Source organism: Canis lupus, unplaced genomic scaffold (genome assembly GCF_011100685.1).
Source record: "Canis lupus familiaris isolate Mischka breed German Shepherd unplaced genomic scaffold, alternate assembly UU_Cfam_GSD_1.0 chrUn_S1282H1459, whole genome shotgun sequence".
In the NCBI taxonomy this organism is placed as follows: Eukaryota; Metazoa; Chordata; class Mammalia; order Carnivora; family Canidae; genus Canis; species Canis lupus.
Genome location: NW_023330106.1, coordinates 194,873 through 212,549, shown reverse-complemented (window position 1 = coordinate 212,549; position 17,677 = coordinate 194,873). Strand labels below are relative to the sequence as shown.

The following is a 17,677-nucleotide window of genomic DNA, read 5'->3' as shown; positions in this document are numbered from 1 at the left end:
AGGCAGAGACACAGGCAGAGGGAGAAGCAGGCTCCATGAACGGGAGCCCGACGTGGGATTCGATCCCGGGTCTCCAGGATCACGCCCTGGGCCAAAGGCAGGCGCCAAACCGCTGCGCCACCCAGGGATCCCAAGTCTTCCCTTTTAAAGAAAGCTTTGGCAAATGCTTATGTAATATGAACCAACTTCTGTCTTGCCTCTGCTCCTCAATTTTTCTGCTCTGTAGATTTGTTCTTCCCATATTGTCTTAACCTTTTTTTTTTTTTAAGATTTTACTTATTTTATTTATTCATGAGAGACACACACACACACACACAGGCAGAGACACAGGCAGAGGGAGAAGTGGGCTCTATGTAGGGAGCCCGACATGGGACTCAATCCCAGGTCTTCAGGATCACGCCCTGGGCTGAAGGTGGGGCTAAACCGCTGAGCCACCTGGGCTGCCCCCCATATTGTTTTAAATCAATACTCATGTATGAAGAAGGAGATTTGCCTTAACCTTCAATGGGCTAATTAATCAGTCCCTAAATTCTGGGCAAGAATGAGAAATTTGGGAGTTGAGAACTCACCCTTTTTTGGAGTTCTTTTTGGAGAAAAGTGACACCAGATCCACTATTAATATAAGGAATTGGAGATTGAAGGGAAGATCTTACCTTTCCACAGTAGAAAATATCCTCCCTCTGCACCTTTCCTTCTGCTATCTTCTCCCTGATGGCCTCCCCCACTTCATGCTCATTTTGGTAGATGTAGGCCCCATCAATGTGCCGGTATCCTGTGTCAATGGCAATCTTCACTGATTTTGCACAGGTCCCCTTAGGGGTCTGAAATGGCAAGGGGGTTATGGTGGGGAAGAAGAGAAATGGATCTTTCTTTTCATGATTCTTCATCAGGACACTCAGCACACAGACATTGTTTTTACAACAAAAATGACAAATTCCCAATTACATGTTGTGATCGGAAGATGGTGTCTGGAGGCTAAGGACACTGACCTCACAGGGAACTCCCTTCCCACCCTCAGTGGGGGACTCTATCTTTCCGAAGTCTGCCCTAGCTTTGTGGCCTCAGAAATGTAATTTGATCAGTTTTACCAGGGACAAGAGATTTCACGACAGCCAAGTTATAAGAGGGCACAAGTTCATTGAAGAAGTCTCCATTATAAATTAAAGTTTGGGATAAACTGAGATATATCCACAGAAGGGAATATCATTCAGTAATAAAAAGGAGTGAAATACTGATAATAGCAACATGAGTGAATATGAAGACAATTATACTAAGTGAAAGAAGCCAGACGAAAAATAATGATTCCATTTGTGTAAAATACCAGAAAATGAAAACTAATGTATAGTTCAGACGCAAATCAGTGATTATCTGGGGTGGGAGACAAGGGGTGAATCCCTCCATGGGTGGCAGGGAGGAATTATGAAAGAACACAAGGAAACTGGGGATCCCTGGGTGGCTCAGTGGTTTGGCACCTGCCTTTGGCCCAGGGCGTGATCCTGGAGTCCCGGGATCGAGTCCCGCATCGGGCTCCTGGCATGGAATCTGCTTCTCCCTCCTCCTGTGTCTCTGCCTCTCTCTCTCTCTCTCTCTCTCTCTCTCTCTCTCTCTGTGTCTATCATAAATAAATCTTAAAAAAAAAAAGAACACAAGGAAACTTTTACAGTGCTGGATATGTTTACCATCTTGATTATAGTGATGGCTTCATGGGTGTACATAGGAGTCAAACGCATCAAATTGAATACTTCAAATATGTATAGTTTATTGTATGTCAATTCTTCCTCAATAAAACTGGGAAAGAAGAGTGTTGGGGGGTGTTAGATTTTTCAAATTTAGTATCCAAATCTTTGTTCATTTTATTAACCCGCATGAAGCATAAGAATATTCTCTCCCCTGAACATTGACAGAACCTAAAGACCTGACAAACTCTTGACACTGGAAACATAAGTTATCCATTCTTCAGATTGCACATAAATTGCTGTTCTTTAGGTCTGATGACATTTTAAATATACATGAGTATGTCTCATTTTAGTTACATTTTTTCTTAAGGAGAAATGGAAGCCGTGATGGATATTTCCATCAAAGATAAGCATCTAGTCTCGCTGAATAAAATATTCAAATCATCTTTTAGGTTGTGTGTGGAGGAGAGGGTTAATCCTATTTATAGATTTTTAATGACCTCATATTCAGATGGTGATCATTCCAATCTTGTTCACAAGTACTGAGAACTCCTTGTGCTTGCTTCTATATCTTCAGTGTTCTGACCAAATTCTTGACAAATCTCAACAGACCTGTGAATTCTGGCCCACAGAAGTCGATTTATTGAGAATGAGTGAGAAAAGAAATCTCTTGCATTTCTAGTGACTGTAGTCCTGGCCTGGAAATAAAAAGCACTGGAAGCATAAATTGTATTTTCTTTCCCTACTTCAGTTGAAAGTCATCACTACTGAGAAGATAAGAGGATATGAAAAATGAAAAAATGGCTACACAGATGGTATTAGGAAATAGGATTCATAGTCGCAAATATCAAATAGCTGGGAAAAGAGACACACTTTCCAGGAATGTCAGAAATATCTCTTTGCTTTATTATTGACAACATGATTAATAGAGCTTGAATAGAAATTGAGGCAACACCCCCTCTCCCCAAACACCCTGGAAAATGAGATGTTATGGATGACAGCAAGCGTGATAACAAAACACACTGGAAGAGGAAACTTGGGGTAGATTCCAAAAATTCAACGGTCAAAATAAAAATACTACTTCCATTATTGGGTATATACATAGTATTAATGAAAAGAATAAAGCTTCATATGAGATGGTAAATACAATCTCAGAAATAGCACTGAGATTTTGTGGCTGGAACTGATAAATGGAAGTACAGAACTCAAAATAGATTTAATACAAGGGGAAGACCCTCTAACAATGCATATTAAAGTATATGCTTATTTTTTCAAAGATCAACCCAAGACAAGAGGCACAGGGGAGAGCATTTAGGATAAAGAAAACAAGAAAGACAAAGGCTAAGTTAGGAGTGCGGTACTGAAGCAATATATGAACGATGCTTTACTTCACGAGGGCACAGAAGCAAGTTATAGTAGTTAGAGTCTTCAATTATTCAGCTACCATTAAAGAGCCTTTTCTAAAAGCTGAATATCTGGTACAGTCTTTGCTTGCTAAAAATATTTTCCTTCAGATGGCAGAAGCAGCAATGAGGTGAATTACTATTTTGGACTTAATTTTAATCAATATGGAAGAACTAGTTGGAAATGTGGATGTGAGAAAAATGCTTCTTTTTAATTCTTTTTTTTTTTAAGTTAATTTCAGAGTTTTATTGTATTGCACTAAGGAACAGCAGGACGGTTATACAATGTTCTCTCTCATTCAATTTTGAAAATCTAAAGTACTTGCAAATTCTTAAGAATACCTTTACCACCAAATTAGAACAGTAAGTATAATAACCAATTTCTTAATAAGTAATGTCTTACAAATTAAAACACATTTAAAATAACTTTAAATGCATTCTTCACAAGTAATTCAGCATATATTTTTTTTATCTTGTTCACTTATGCTTAAGAATTAAAGCAAGTATATTACTCTGATGGAAATATGGGAAATCTCTCATTCATGCAATATACAGGGATAATATTCAAGTTGAAGGGGAAAAATCCCACTCTTCTTATTTTGTAAATGTGTCCATATATAATCACATACATGATAAATAAGGAAACCCATGAAGTTTCCAAGTCAGATATATATTTTCAGTCATCAGAAGCACCTGATATCTACAGCTAATTTATAATTAGATGGCATTTCAATAAGCCAAAATGAGCCCTACAAGTTCCTATATATAACAAAAGCTTCCAATGGACTAAGGATAGTCAATAATTAATGCAATCATTCATGGGATTATGGCTGTTCCTTAAGGAGTACAAGTTCAAACCTGTCAACACCAGAGGTAATCATTTTATATTAATTTATACGTAATTCCATTTAAATTCTTTATCCGAGTATAACATATGAAAACAGTCTTTCCACAAGCAAAAAATGTGGAAACATTTAAAAAATAAGGAGTCATTTTTTAAAGTAACTGATCAGATTCCATAGTCTACTCTTGGAAACAGGATCTTGCTGGATAGAATCCCTTCATTTGGTGGCTTTTTGCATGCACTTACTGGACCAATTCTTCTGTGTGTTGTTCTAAGAGCTCACCAAAACATAGATCATGCCGTATAGGTAGTAAAAAAATGCTAGAAGATAAAAAGCTAATTTTCACCAGCCTTCTTTCTGACAATACGCTAAAATGTCTGCATTCATGATGGTTGTAGGGTCATAGAGTCCTGGTCCACTCATCACTGGTCTACTCATATACCTCCAAATAGGATACGCCAAGAGGGGCATATTGAGACCCAGTGTAAGCCACTCTGCTGCACAAAGAAACATGACACAGAAGAAAGCACAGATGAGGTACTCGGGAAGTACAAGAGGATTCAGGGTATTACACTGGTCTATAGGATTCTTGTAATCAGTCTTCAGTTCATCAAATGCAATAATGTGCCAGATGGCGAAGAAGATGAGCGCGGCGGTGAGCAGCAGCGCCAGCATGTAGCAGAAGCCGCGAAGGTGACCGCCGTGGCCCGGAGAGGAGCAGGGAGCGGCACCGCTGCCAGCGGAGAAAGGCGGCGCAGGGCCCTCTGGTAAAACCATTCACTTCCCCCGGCCGCAGCCACGACCGCTTCGGCGCCCGCCCCCTTTTTAATTCTTAAATGTAGCATAAGAGAACTTGTATGTAGATTCTGACAGATTCTTTAAGAAAATTCACTTTAAGGAAAACTCAGAAAGATCAAATAGAATACTATATTTGGAGACTCAAATAAATGACACGACAGTAGAATCTTAAATGCAAAATTTTGACTCCACGCATTAAGGATGGTATCAGTGAAATAAAGAATTCAGTTTCCTAAAATGGTCAACAGCACCCTTCCTGCACCCAAGAAAGGGGAGAGTTGGGATCCCTGGGTGGCGCAGCGGTTTGGCGCCTGCCTTTGGCCCGGGGCACGATCCTGGAGACCCGGGATCGAATCCCACGTCGGGCTCCCGGTGCATGGAGCCTGCTTCTCCCTCTGTCTCTCTCTCTCTCTCTGTGTGACTATCATAAATAAATAAAAATTAAAAAAAGAAAGAAAGAAAGGGGAGAGTCCTATAAGGATGCAGTGCCACCTTCCAGGAGGTAACATATATCCTAGGTCAACATCCATTATATAGTCCTGTGTCTCCATTAAGTAGAATACACAAATCTGAAAATGCAGCAGGAGTGGTTCAGCTCAGCATTATTCCCTTTGACTCACTTAGAAAATGTGTGCTTCTCATCCCTGAATTTGAGGCTCTGTGGATTCTAGGTCCTAGTTCCCAGGGGAACCCAGGGTGCTGATTTCAAGAGTTCAGTATTTGAGGAAAGATGTTGCCATACTGGCAGGGGTAAGTGACCTTCTCACAGGAGGAGATAGGGCTTCTCCGCTGTTACATGATGAGCCAAGGAGGAAAATGTTGGGTACCTAGGGCATCCAATGCTACACCCCTTCCCAATTTTGATAGTTAACTGCTAAGAGCAGCACCATAATCTGAGAAGGATTGGTTGACCAGGAACTCTTACAACTCAGAGATGAGCATCTAGCTTGTAATATTTCATAAGCCACCTAGACCAGAAGAGATGTTGGATAAGGATGCAAGAAACCTAGAATGGGTAGTTCAGGAAGGAGATTAGGTTGTAACTTGAAGACAGCTTTCGTGGCAGGAGCCATTCCCCCCCCCCCGTTTTTTTGCATGGCACAAATAAATAATCTTTAATTTCAATAAATAGCTCCCCATTATGCCAGACAATAGGCTGTGGGAACGATACAGAAGCATCCAACAGGGAAAGACCTATTCTAACTACACTAATTCCTTAGCACGAGAAAAATGACTTTGGGTCACACACAAACACAGAGAGATGCTCAGAGTATGACAAAGGAAGGAGTCATCTTGGATGGGAGTGTGGTGGCATTTTAATCCATGTAGCTGTCCTTTGCAGGTCTTCTGGGTGCCACAATCACCACGAATCGGTCAAATAAGGTTACTTTTGCTCTATCATATTCTGTTTACTTGATATCCGCACATGCTGTTACTGAAGGTGGGGTCTTGACAGACAGGAGGACACTGGGTGAGATTTCACTGGGAGAGGCAGAGAGAAGGGAGGGCGGAGGGCTGAGGTCCCGCAGAGCGCCTTGCTCACCAGGAGGACACACAGGGACACACACGTGTTCACCTGCGAGGGCACACACAGAACGTTCACATACTACCCACAGGGGGTCCTTAGGAGTAGGATAACATGAGGACAAGTTCAGTGAAGCCAGGGAAGTTTCTTACACCGGCATATTTTTGGGTGCCACTTGGTTTCTTCAGAGTCTAATCTATCACGTCTACTAAAGAGAAGACAAAGTACTTACATTTTGGGAGAAAGGTATCAGGTTTGAAGAACCCCAGGGAACAGCAGGCTGTTCAGAAGCCACCCAGTCAGCAGCTGTGCATTCTGGGTGTGGGGGTCGGGCCTCCCGCACACCGGCCAAGCTCTTAGAGAATTTCATCTCAATGGAGGCTGGCACCCTTGGGGAGGCCTGAGGGTTGAAAGTGCATTTGGGGGTAGGGGTATCAACAGGAGCAAGCACTGCCAGTAAGTCTCACAGCAGAGTCCACTCCGCTCGTGACATACAGATGGGGTTTCCAGAAAGTTCTCAGGCTTTGCTCATTGAGGGCAACCATTTTGTGTTCAACAGTCAGCCTCCTCTCAGTTCTGAGAGGATTTGTGTATGTGTGTTTCCGTTGTGGATATAATAGGCACATGACACATTTTTTTCTGTCTTAATTTTCTTCCTTTTTTTTTTCCCCTCCAACAAATGAAAGCTGCTTTCCCTGCAGCCCTCAGGTCACCTCCAGCGAGGCGGGAGACACGCGGTCACACTCAGCCGGGGACCTCGGGCTGTGCCACTGCTCCACTGCCGTGCGGTGAGTGTTGAGCACCCGCTGCCAGTGGTTGGATTCAGAGGGGCCCGAGGAGTACTGGCCGATGACAATTCTTCCAATGAAGTCACTGCTGCTTGGCATGTTGTGGCCAACACTGTACACACTAAGCTGGCATTTTCAAGTTCTTCTTGGGGAACTTTGAAGCTGAAGGATTCATTGTAAAAGGGATCGAGTGTGCCTCTTAAGAAGGATGTCTTCTTTGTTTTCACAAGCTTGAGTCCATGTACCAGCTGGATTGTCACAAAGGGGTCTGAACCTTGGGTCACATCGGTTTGAAGAAGCTGCTTGGCTCGAATGACATCCACATTCAGCGTCCCAGCACTGGGGAGATAATTCAGTGACAGAAGCAGCTCCCCCAGCTCCACTTCATTCTGAGAGCCGGGGACCAGCGCCTTCCACCAATGCCCGCCTTTCATCAGGTCAACCTCGCACAGAGGCACCGACACCTTCCCAATGACACGATGGCGGGAAAACTTCTCAAAATCCACCACGGTTGGCAGCAGGGTCCTCCTCTGAGCTTGGAGGAGGGGGATCTCGAAGGTGTAAGGCTCCTCACAGGCTTCTGGGTCTTGCGTTTGGCCCCCGTCTGCTTAGAGTTGCTCTGGTCTGGCAGGAGACGGATCTGGACACAGGGGTTCCATGGGCCCTGTCCCGTCCCGGCGCCAGCCGTCCTGGGGCACGGGCGGGGCGGGTCCCTGGCCTCCGTCCCCCGGCGTCAGGCGGCGGTGGCAGGTGGCACCGGGAGCTGAGCGCAGCACGCCCCGCTGGCCCCCGGCGGGGCCTCCCGGACTGTTAGGCAGCCCGCGTGGTCGCGCTGGAGTGGGGCGCGCAGCTGGGGCCGAGCGCTCTGGAGCAGTGCCTGGGCCGGGTCCGCCTGAGCCCCGCGGCCGGATGGCTCCTTTTTGGCACTGAGAACACCAAACTCCACGGCTTTCATGCCAGGAAGTGGGGAGCCGGGTCGTCTGGACTCGAGACTTGGAACCCTCCGGGTCAGGCTGCGCAGCCTGAGATGTGTCTGAGGACGAGCCTCCGCGTGCGATCTGGGGAGTTGGTCCGAGCGGTCAGAGGGGCTTTCCCGGCTGTGTGGACGAGTCCCCGTCCTGGTCACGCTCCGGCGGGCCGTCCTGGAGGTCCGCCACCTCCCCCTCGCGCTCAGCCGCCGGGGCGTGCCCTCCCCGCAGGGGCCGGGGGTGGGAGCCAAGGGGGGAGGAAGGAGGAGGCAGCCGGGCGGCCCCAGACCGGAGCGGCGGGCTCAGGAGCGGCGCCCGCCCCTCCGCCGGCCGCGCGGTCCTGGCCCTTCCCGTCCCCCTTCCCCTTCCCCGCGCTCCGGCTCCCGGGTTCGGGCGCTGGAGCCGGGGCGGCCGCGGGGCTGGAGGCGGCGGGGGCGGGGCGGGCCGGGGCGGGGGGAGCGGGGCGGCGCCCGGCGGCGGCACCTGCCGAGCAGGAGCTAGTTCCTCTTAACCTACCTCGTTAAAGACCTTTCCAGGGGAGAGACCAAACCACTCTGGGAGCGCTTCTCCCAGGGGGTGGACTTCGCATACGAAGCCCGCAGGCTCAGGAGACCTCCGGTAGCCGTAGTGGCGGTGGCGGGTGCCGCAGGGCAGACGCCCTCCTTGGCTTAGCTGCCAGCAGTGTGGGCCGCTGCTTACTCCCGTCTGATTCCCTGCACGCGCGATCCAGGGTAGAACAGGCTGGCTCTCGCACCCCAACCCAGCACAACCCCGTGGCCCCCTCCAGAGCACCCTGTGGGACCAAGGAGCGACCGGATCACAGTGCACTCTTCCCACTGTAGGAACTGCTATTCTCCCTTCTACAGGCCTGAGTCCTGAGAGTGTTCTCCACTGAGCCGCCCGCATGCAAGTCTCCTTCTCAGAGGCTGTTCTCCAGAGGACCCAACCCAAGAAGACACTAGGGTAAAGAAGGATTTCTTGAGCTACAGAGAGTACTAATGATACATACATTAAGCGATAAACGGGACTATGAAAATAGACTCTGTTCATCGAGACACCATTAAAAGCGTAAAAAGACAAATAGGAAGGGGTATTTTCGCATAGATGTAACTGACAAAGGTCTCATACTAGATATTTTACAAATCCACTATCAAGAAGAAAAGAGAAATCCAAAAAAGAAAAATGCACAGAAGGCACACTTCGTGAAAGATATCAAAAATGTTTAATAAAAATAGGAAAAACTGGCCAATTTCATCTAGAGTAAAGGAAAGGGAAATTAAACCACAATAAGAGTTTATTCTACACTTATAAAATGACATTAATTAAAAAGACTCCAAATGTTGATGAGAATGAGGAGCAGAGCCACCCTCATACATTGTTGGAAGAAGTGCAAATTATATGAATACCTTGGAAATTATTTATATTGACATCATCTCCTAAAATTGAAGATACTGTAGTCCACGGGACAGCAGTTCCACTCTTACATGTATATCTTAGCTAAATTCATACATGTGTGCAATAAGACCTGTGTAGGACTCTTTCTAGAAATAGTGTCTGCAAAGCCCCAAACTGGAAGCAATTCAAATGCCCATCAACAGTGAAATGGATACTGACATATTCTTATGATTAAGCAGTCATACAGCAATAAAAATGGCCAAAGACCGTGATTAATTACATGGGTGAGTTTTACAAGATTATATTTAGAAAAAGAAGCAGAAAAAAATGGGGCAACCAGTGTTTCTATTCATGTGAAGTTCAAAAATTGTATAGAAATGTATGTTACAGTTGTGTAACTCTTAGAAAATTCTTACAAAAAAAAGCAAGAAAAGTCATCACCGTAAGACTTAGAAGAGCAATCCCCTCTTGAGGGAGGAAGGCTTTCAGGTTGGGAAGGGCACACACAGAGTTTCTGGGGTCTGGTATGTTCTAATTTTGGATCTTATAGCTAAGGAGCGACAAAAAGTATTTGTCCCGCCTTAAGTCCATTGTACTTCAAAATTTTAAATGTTAAAAAAAGAGAAGGAGGTAGATAAAAAAATAAGGGAGTAAGTGACTCAGTAAGTTTCAAAGCCTTAGATTTGACTCAATAAGTTTCAAAGCCTTAGATTTGGGCCTAAAACATCATTTTTGGCCTTAGATCTACCATCTGCTCTCCTTAGCCTAGATCCAATTGGTTGCCAAGCTTTGTAGAGCTTCCCTCAATGATGTGTGGTCTTCGGCCAAGTTCCTTCCTTCCTAGGCTCCAGCCAAATTAGTTTCCTCAGAGCTACCAACCACGTTCAAGTCTTTGTTCTTTTTTGCCTGATTTATTATAGAAGCCTTCTCACCTGATCTCTATGTGTTCTGTCTCTTCGCATTTTAATTCATTGTAATTTGGACAGGTTAATATTTTTGAAAAAGAAACCCATTCTTTGCTCCCTGGTATTTTGTTGTTGTTGTTACCTGGCCCAAACTATTTTTTGCAGCTTGATGTGTAGCACTAATTGCCTCTGGAGAGGAATGATATGTGTGTGTGTGTATAAAACAAAATGCAGAGGTCATTTCTTGGTGTTTGATTTTTAAAAGCCAAGGCTTCTGTGGCAGGTGTGTGAGTATGAGGGGATCACAGGTATTGGAAAGAACTCAGGATATACACTGTACTAAAGTAAAAACAAACACCAACTGAATTCTTGACCCTCAGAATATCAGCCCACAGAACATTTTACAAAACCATAAATGAGTTGCCATTACCTAAAAATTCATAATTACTTTATAATGTTTTCTGAAAATTGTTAGAAAGTCAGGCCATGCTGCACCCTTGCTTGTGCATACAACTGACTGTAGTGGAGAAGGTGCTATCCTTGGACTGGTCAGTGGGGTCTCCAGTTTTGCTGATTCTTGCACTCATGCCTGCTATCAGAATGGGAAAGCAGAACAAAACACAGAAATAGACTTACCTCCTCAGGACACTTATTTGTGCTTGCTGTCTGGTTCCTGGTCTCTTTAGGTGGAGGTTATGGAACCACTCCGACTGCTGACAAAGATTCTTTCGTTTTTGCATCAACCGACTTCAGCAAGAATCCTGATAAGTCAGTTTAGGAACAACTCCTTGCCCTCTATGTATGATCCCTCTCCCTGTCTAATCAGGAACCCTCAACTGCCACCATCGCCCAGGCAATGTCATAGCAAGAATCCTGTTAGATTGATTTAGCCAATCAACCAATTTAGCCCTTATCCCTGATGTTTTCTCTCAGCATTTTTCCAGCCACTGACCCCTACCCTGCTCCTTCGCTATAAATTCCCATGCTGTATTTGGAGTGGGAGCTCAACTTCTCTGCTCCCCCACTCCTGCAAAATCCCATTGCAGTGGTTCTTAGACCTATCACAACAACACCTGCCCTTGAATCAAGTTCTTTTACCGTGCTTTCACAAGTGTCATTGAATTATTCTTTTCCTTTAGCATGTTGTCCCCAGGATATAATAAAAATGCCTGGTATAATGTGAAATAAGGTTCCCTGGGTTGAGAGGAGGAGATTTGATGGGCATTGAAGAAAAAGCAAGGAATATGTAAAGGATGGCAAAATCCTGAGGAGTCCTAAGCCTATCCCCCCCATCCCCTTCCAGCTCAGGGGCAGAACAGACTTGATTTTTCAGGCTCCCCCTTACTACTCATCAAGGGTTTGGACTTCACCTTTCCCTTGCCCCAGATACAAAGCCCTTGGCTCACTCTCCAGACTGTGAAACCTGCTTTCAGCTACCGGAATCTCAACAAGGGCCACCCAGGAAAGAATACAGGATCATTTATGACTCCCAATCTACTTCCCAGACCACCACTCCTTCCCCATAACTTGATGTTTCTTGATCTACCTCATAACTGGATTTGCTCATTGCTACTTTAACATTGAACCAGTGTTCTCTCTCTTAAAGCACTTCAGCTTTTCCTTACATTTTAGTTATATGTGTGTGTGTGTTTTCATCCTCAGTCACTCCACTTAAATCCCTTGTTTCTAAACCATTGTTTCAATCCCTATGCTACCTAGAAAAATGCCCTGCATTTGGTAGGCACACAATAAATATCTGTCAAACTAAATTATTGTCCATTTTCCAAAATATTTACCATTGGTCCTGGATTTGTGTCATTTGCACATCTGGTAACATTCTTGAGTTTTTCTTGAAGTTTTTGATAAATAAGGATTATTAACCCCATGGGCTGATGTTCATAAAAACAGGATTAATTTCTATCAAAACTGAAAAAAGGAGTAAGACCCAAACCCTCACCTGTTGGGACCTTCCCGGATGGAGCTGTAGGGAGGTTATTATAGATTATTGCATCCCTGTATGAAAACATTCTGAGAAGCTTTCAAAAGGAGAAAGTCACATGGATAATTTGTAGGTGTTACTTTTCATTAGTCATCATGAGGTGGGATAATGCACAGAGTGCTTAGTGATACTAAGTGTTGGTTCCATCTCAAATTCCCTGAGTCCATAGGCATGAAACACTTTTACAAGAAATTTGGGCTCACTTGGTGTCCATCCAAAGATGAATGGATAAAGAAGATGTGGTCTATGTATACAATGGAATATTGCTCAGCCATTAGAAACAACAAATACCCACCATTTGCTTCGACGTGGATGGAACTGGAGGGTATTATGAGGAGTGAAATAAGTCAATTGGAGAAGGACAAACATTGTATGGTCTCATTCATTTGGGGAATATAAAAAATAGTGAAAGGGAATAAAGGGGAAAGGAGAAAAAATGAGTGGGAAATATCAGGGAGGGAGACAGAACATGAGAGACTCCTAACTCTGGGAAACGAACTGGGGGAGGGGGAGTGGAAGGGGAGGTGGGTGGGGGGTGGGGGTGACTGGGTGATGGGCACTGAGGGGGACACTTGATGGGATGAGCACTGGGTGTTATTCTATATGTTGGCAAATTGAACACCAATAAAAAATAAATTTATAAAAAAATAAAAAGAAACTACTAGTAAAATAGAAAAAAAAGAAATTTGGGTTCATTAAGAAACTACTAGTAAAATAGAAAAAAAAAGAAATATGGGCGCATTTTTTAACAAAAAAACAAAAAGAAACTACTAGTAAAATGGGAAAAAAGAAATTTGGGCTCATTAAGAAAAAAAAACTTTGAAAGCCAGGAGAAGCTGGGCTGGGGACCCTCACACAGCTACATACTACTATTCTTCCAAGTTGCGTTCCCAACTCCTATCTCCACGTGTTTTGGTGGAATCTAATGGGGCAAAGGTAAGAAGAGGCATTGTTAGCCTTCCTCACTTTGGCCTTTCATATCTGCTTCCACCCTTATCCTCTTGAAGATATGGCTAGATCTTTCCCTGCTACTCTTCTGCTCTCTAACTTTGGTGTCAAAAGTGAACAGGATCCCAGGACAGATACTGATTGATGTGACCACATACATAAAAGATGAATTTCAGTTAAAGGGTTACCTCAGCCTGGCATTCGCCTTCTACTAGTTGTTGTGGAATGAGGGCTTGAAAAGAATCTAAGGCATGCCAAGTAGAGAAGACTGAATTTTGGCATCAGGACTAAATTTTGCCTTCAGGACTAAGACTGATTCTGAAGTTAAATTCAGTTGAGTACCTTTATTTCATGGTGGCTGACTTGGGCACAGGTAGTTCTAACCTCTGTTTCATCAGTCCTGGGAAGATGATAAAGGGTTATCAGTTGCATAGCTTGGAAGAGAAAGCCAGGAATCTACTTTATCTGAGATACTCTGTTCTCACTTCTCATCTTCCCCTGCAGCAGATAAATGTTGTATATTTTTCTTTACATTAGAGTTTCTAATTTTATGAGACATACCATTAAGTCCATTTGTTACTTTGCAACTGGTAATATTTCTGATCACAAATGTAGTTGGTATATACATGATCTTCTTTTCTCATAGTATTCTTCTCACTTATATTGTCTAATTAGAGTATGTCTTATCTCCTGAAGTGAATAATAGCTATTTTTTGGGGAATAACATGACTGATTTTGAATGTCTCTAAATTATAGCATTTAATATTACTAGACACATAGGCTGTATTCTCTAGCATTGTAAGTTTGGGGCAATTTTCTATCTCTCTATACTTCAGTTTTATCATCTGTTATAAATGGGGTTAAATGGTAGTACCTTTCATGATGTTTTGAGGATTAAATTAGAAAATACATTACACGTTAGGTGCCCCCAAATTTTAGCTGTTGTTGTCATATCCATTTACATCTCTGATGCTCACAAACATAGATATTCCCTTTTACAAACTCATTAATTTGAAAGCATCAGCTGAATACCCATTACACACTAGATGCTATTCTGGAAATATAGAGCTGAACAAGACATCCTCTCTTTCATAATGAATTTCACAGTCTTGTGGAAGACTGCAGAGAAACAATGATTACAATATAATATGATAAGAGCTATAGTAAAGTCAAGTCAAAGGGGCTATGTGAACACTCCAGACAGGCAAGTTGTGGTGGCTGGAGAGATGGGATTCTAAGGAGCAGTGTCCTTGAGATGAGTCGTGAAGGCTTAGTAGAAGTTGGCGAACTGAACAAATCAAGAAAGGGTGTTCTAGATAGAAGGCAGCATGTTCATAGGCATGGAGATGGGGGAGTTGTTCTAGGAACTTAGGCGATTATGTTTGACACACAGAAGGGAGATAGAAGAATGGTGGTAGATTCTGCTGGACAGTCGGGTCTTGACTGAACCATGAGAGCTCAGTGTGCAAAATAAGGAATGTGGACTCTATCCTATAATTGATAGAGAGCCACTGAAATAATTAACCAGAGGAGTGATATGATCAGATTTGGGGGGGGGGGTCCAAGGAAGATCCTGACAGCCCCAGTTTATATCATTGATTGAAAGGGACAAAATTGGAAGAACAGCCTAATGATAAATTAGGAACTAAACTAAGGCAGTGACAAAGGAGATGAAGAGGAGGGTGAATTGAGAACATATTTCTGAGATAAACTGAACAGCAATGATTTGGATGCAATGTGGACAAGGTGGGAGGCATGAGGAAGAGGGCAGAATGAAGGAATATATTCGGACTTCTGGCTCAGGGTGGTAGTGTTATTTGCTAGGAGAAGAAGTATTTTGGTGGGGGTGGAAGGGGAGATGGATAGCGTAGTTTTGTCATGTTGAGTTTGAGGTATATGTAAAAGAAAGAATACATACTTGACTGTCCAAGAGAATTATCCAAAGAGCTTGTTAAATGCAGATATTCAGCCTTTACCTCTAAAGATCCAGATCTGGGGATGCCTGAGTGGCTCACTGGTTGAGCGCCTGCGCTTTTGGCTCAGGGCATGATCCTGGATTCCCAGGTTTGAGTCCCACTTTGGGCTCCTTGCATGGAGCCTGCTTCTCCCTCTGCCTGTGTGTCTATGTCTCTCTCTGTGTCTCTCAGGAATAAATAAGCAAAATCTTAAAAAAAAAAATAAAGATCCAGATTTGGTAGACTAGAGGTGAGGCCCATGGATCTGTATTTTTTGAAAAGTCCCTAGGTGGTTCTGATGTAGCCAGTCCACAGTTGTATGGGAATATGTAACAACCCCTCACCCCCCACCAAAGAAACAACAACAGAAAAGGAAATAGAGATTTCCTGGAAATAGGTGTCTCTGCATGTATGTGGTTGGAGCCAAGATTGTAACTGAGGTCATACACAATGGGCAAAATAAGAAGAGGAAGGGGCCCATGACTCAGACAGTTGTAATTGTTCCAAAAGTGATTTTCCTTTGCATTATCAAGAACAAGAAAATTGAAACAAAACAAAACAAAAAAAAAACAACAAACAAAAAAAAAACCAAAAACAAAAACAAAAAAACACAAGGGAATTGGGCAATTACGGTGGAATGTGAGATTAGGATCTTGGTATATGTAGTTTAGTTTTCTTTCTCTGCCTTCCATGCTCTATGCTGCCCCACAGTTATCTTTCAAAAGCACTGATCTTGTGATGCTTTCCCTTTGTTTTCAAATTTCACATAATTCCCCCTTTATACAGAATAAAATTCCAACTCTTCAGCATGGTATTCAAGGTCCTTTATGATCTAGTCTCAACCTGCATTTCCAGAGCCAGCTGCCCCTGCCTCCACCACTAATTTCTTGTGCCAGCCACTGCAGGCTTGGCCTTTGCTGGACAAATCATATACCCTTGTGCCTCTACACTTCCCTTTCTGCCCACAACATCCTGCCTCAGTTCTCCCTCTTTGGCTTCTAATTTATAGTTAGCTTGACAGAGGTCATTCCTATATCAGCACACAAATCTGGTAGCGTTTCTACACCATAGCACTATTTATTCCGGTAATCACCATTATGTTTGACTTGCAATGAAGAAAGCAGAAAGATGTTTTTCTTATAAGTAGAAACTATGTTTCAATGGAAGCCCACTCAATCCTGAAGGTCAAATTAACGATTTTCTTTTCTGTATTTTCAGAGAGATAGTTTATAGTTCTAGGATAGCATTTACTGTTATTTTCATTGTTCTACAATTAGCTATTAAAGAGTCTGCTTCCTCTATTTGATTTTTAATCCCTAGGCAGCACAGACACTGTTCTCATATCTGAAGCTCCTAAAGACTAGGTCTTCACCCTGGTAGGTTTTTACCAAGTATTTCTTAGACTAAAGTAGAAAGTCTCAAATATAAGTTTCTAAAACCCCACAAGTAATAAATTCAGAAATTTCATGTGCCTCAGTTGATTCTAATAATCAGTATTCACTTAAATTTCAGCAAAGGAAGAAGAAAGGTCTCATTTTCTAATTCAAGATAATTTTAAATTATAAACTGGTATAGTTTTAACCTCTGGTTCAATACTCAGGGATGCCAAATAGTACTCCTTGAAGATTACTTTCATTATTATGAAAAGTAAATCAATGAGATCAACACAATTAATTAAACATTATGCTCTAGGAAAGTTAAAAAAAAAGAGAGAGAGAGAAATTTACCAGTTTAGGTTCTGAGTAGGTCCCAAGACCGATGATAGGAATGCTGTTTCCATCACTTAGGGGTATGCGGTGATTTGCAGCACTGAGGTACATCCTGGAGGGAGTTTGGGTTTCAAGTTTTTAGGAGAGATTCTGGATGCCTCTAGAGAAGTCTCTTAGAAAAGATGTTCTAGGGCCTAGTTAATTAAAGAAAGGAGAGCCAGAGGGAGGAGAAGTGGGAGGGAAGAGAGATTAGCAGATGTATTTCTCAATCTGTTTTTTTTTTAGGTTGTTTTGAAAATCCTGAGCTTGTCCTTTGAACTTTATCAGAGGCATGTAAATAACATAACCCATTGAGAGTTGATTCTTACTTCTCTACAAAGAAAAGAGGGAAAACAAAACAAAAAAAGAAGTAAAAAAAAAAAAAGTCTAGTTGGTTTCTACCAGTGAGGATGCTTTCATTGCCAAGTAACAGGCCGGTCTCAAAATCTCTTAAATTATAAAGGACATTTATTGGTTCATATTTTTGAAAGCTTCAATCTTAGGGCTAGCTTCAGGTGAGACTACAACAGTTTCCCAGGATTTGCCTTTTTTGCCATTATTCACCCCCCCCCACCCCCATGAATGAGCCTGGGGATTCTGATGCAGCAGGACTAGGAAGGGGTTTAGGATTTTATTACCTAGTTAAGTTTGGGAAACACTGGGCCAGAGAAATAAGTAATATGGCCAGGAACCAATTTCTCATCCTCCAGTCCATGTCTCTGTT

General features: G+C 43.1%; 3 protein-coding genes and 1 pseudogene across 3 annotated transcripts in view; all 4 read right to left on the bottom strand.

Moving 5' to 3' along the window:
- LOC119878234 (aldo-keto reductase family 1 member D1-like) overlaps positions 1–17,106 on the bottom strand; it is a 40,934-nt gene extending 23,828 nt beyond the window's left edge. Inside the window, exons 1-2 of the mRNA XM_038588917.1 lie at positions 16,933–17,106; positions 654–821 (exon numbers count right to left, since the gene is read on the bottom strand). Of these exons, the coding sequence (XP_038444845.1) occupies positions 654–821; positions 16,933–17,025 (261 nt within the window). The 5' untranslated portion in view covers positions 17,026–17,106. The remainder of the gene's footprint in view (positions 1–653; positions 822–16,932) is intronic.
- LOC119878242 (adenylate cyclase type 1-like) overlaps positions 1–17,677 on the bottom strand; it is a 342,212-nt gene that overhangs the window by 275,255 nt on the left and 49,280 nt on the right.
- Positions 4,001–4,642, bottom strand: LOC119878236 (protein cornichon homolog 1-like). The gene has a single exon (XM_038588919.1). It carries the CDS (start codon positions 4,597–4,599, stop codon positions 4,267–4,269), a length of 333 nt encoding a protein of 110 aa, XP_038444847.1. The 5' UTR covers positions 4,600–4,642; the 3' UTR covers positions 4,001–4,266.
- Positions 6,905–7,768, bottom strand: LOC119878241 (annotated as a pseudogene).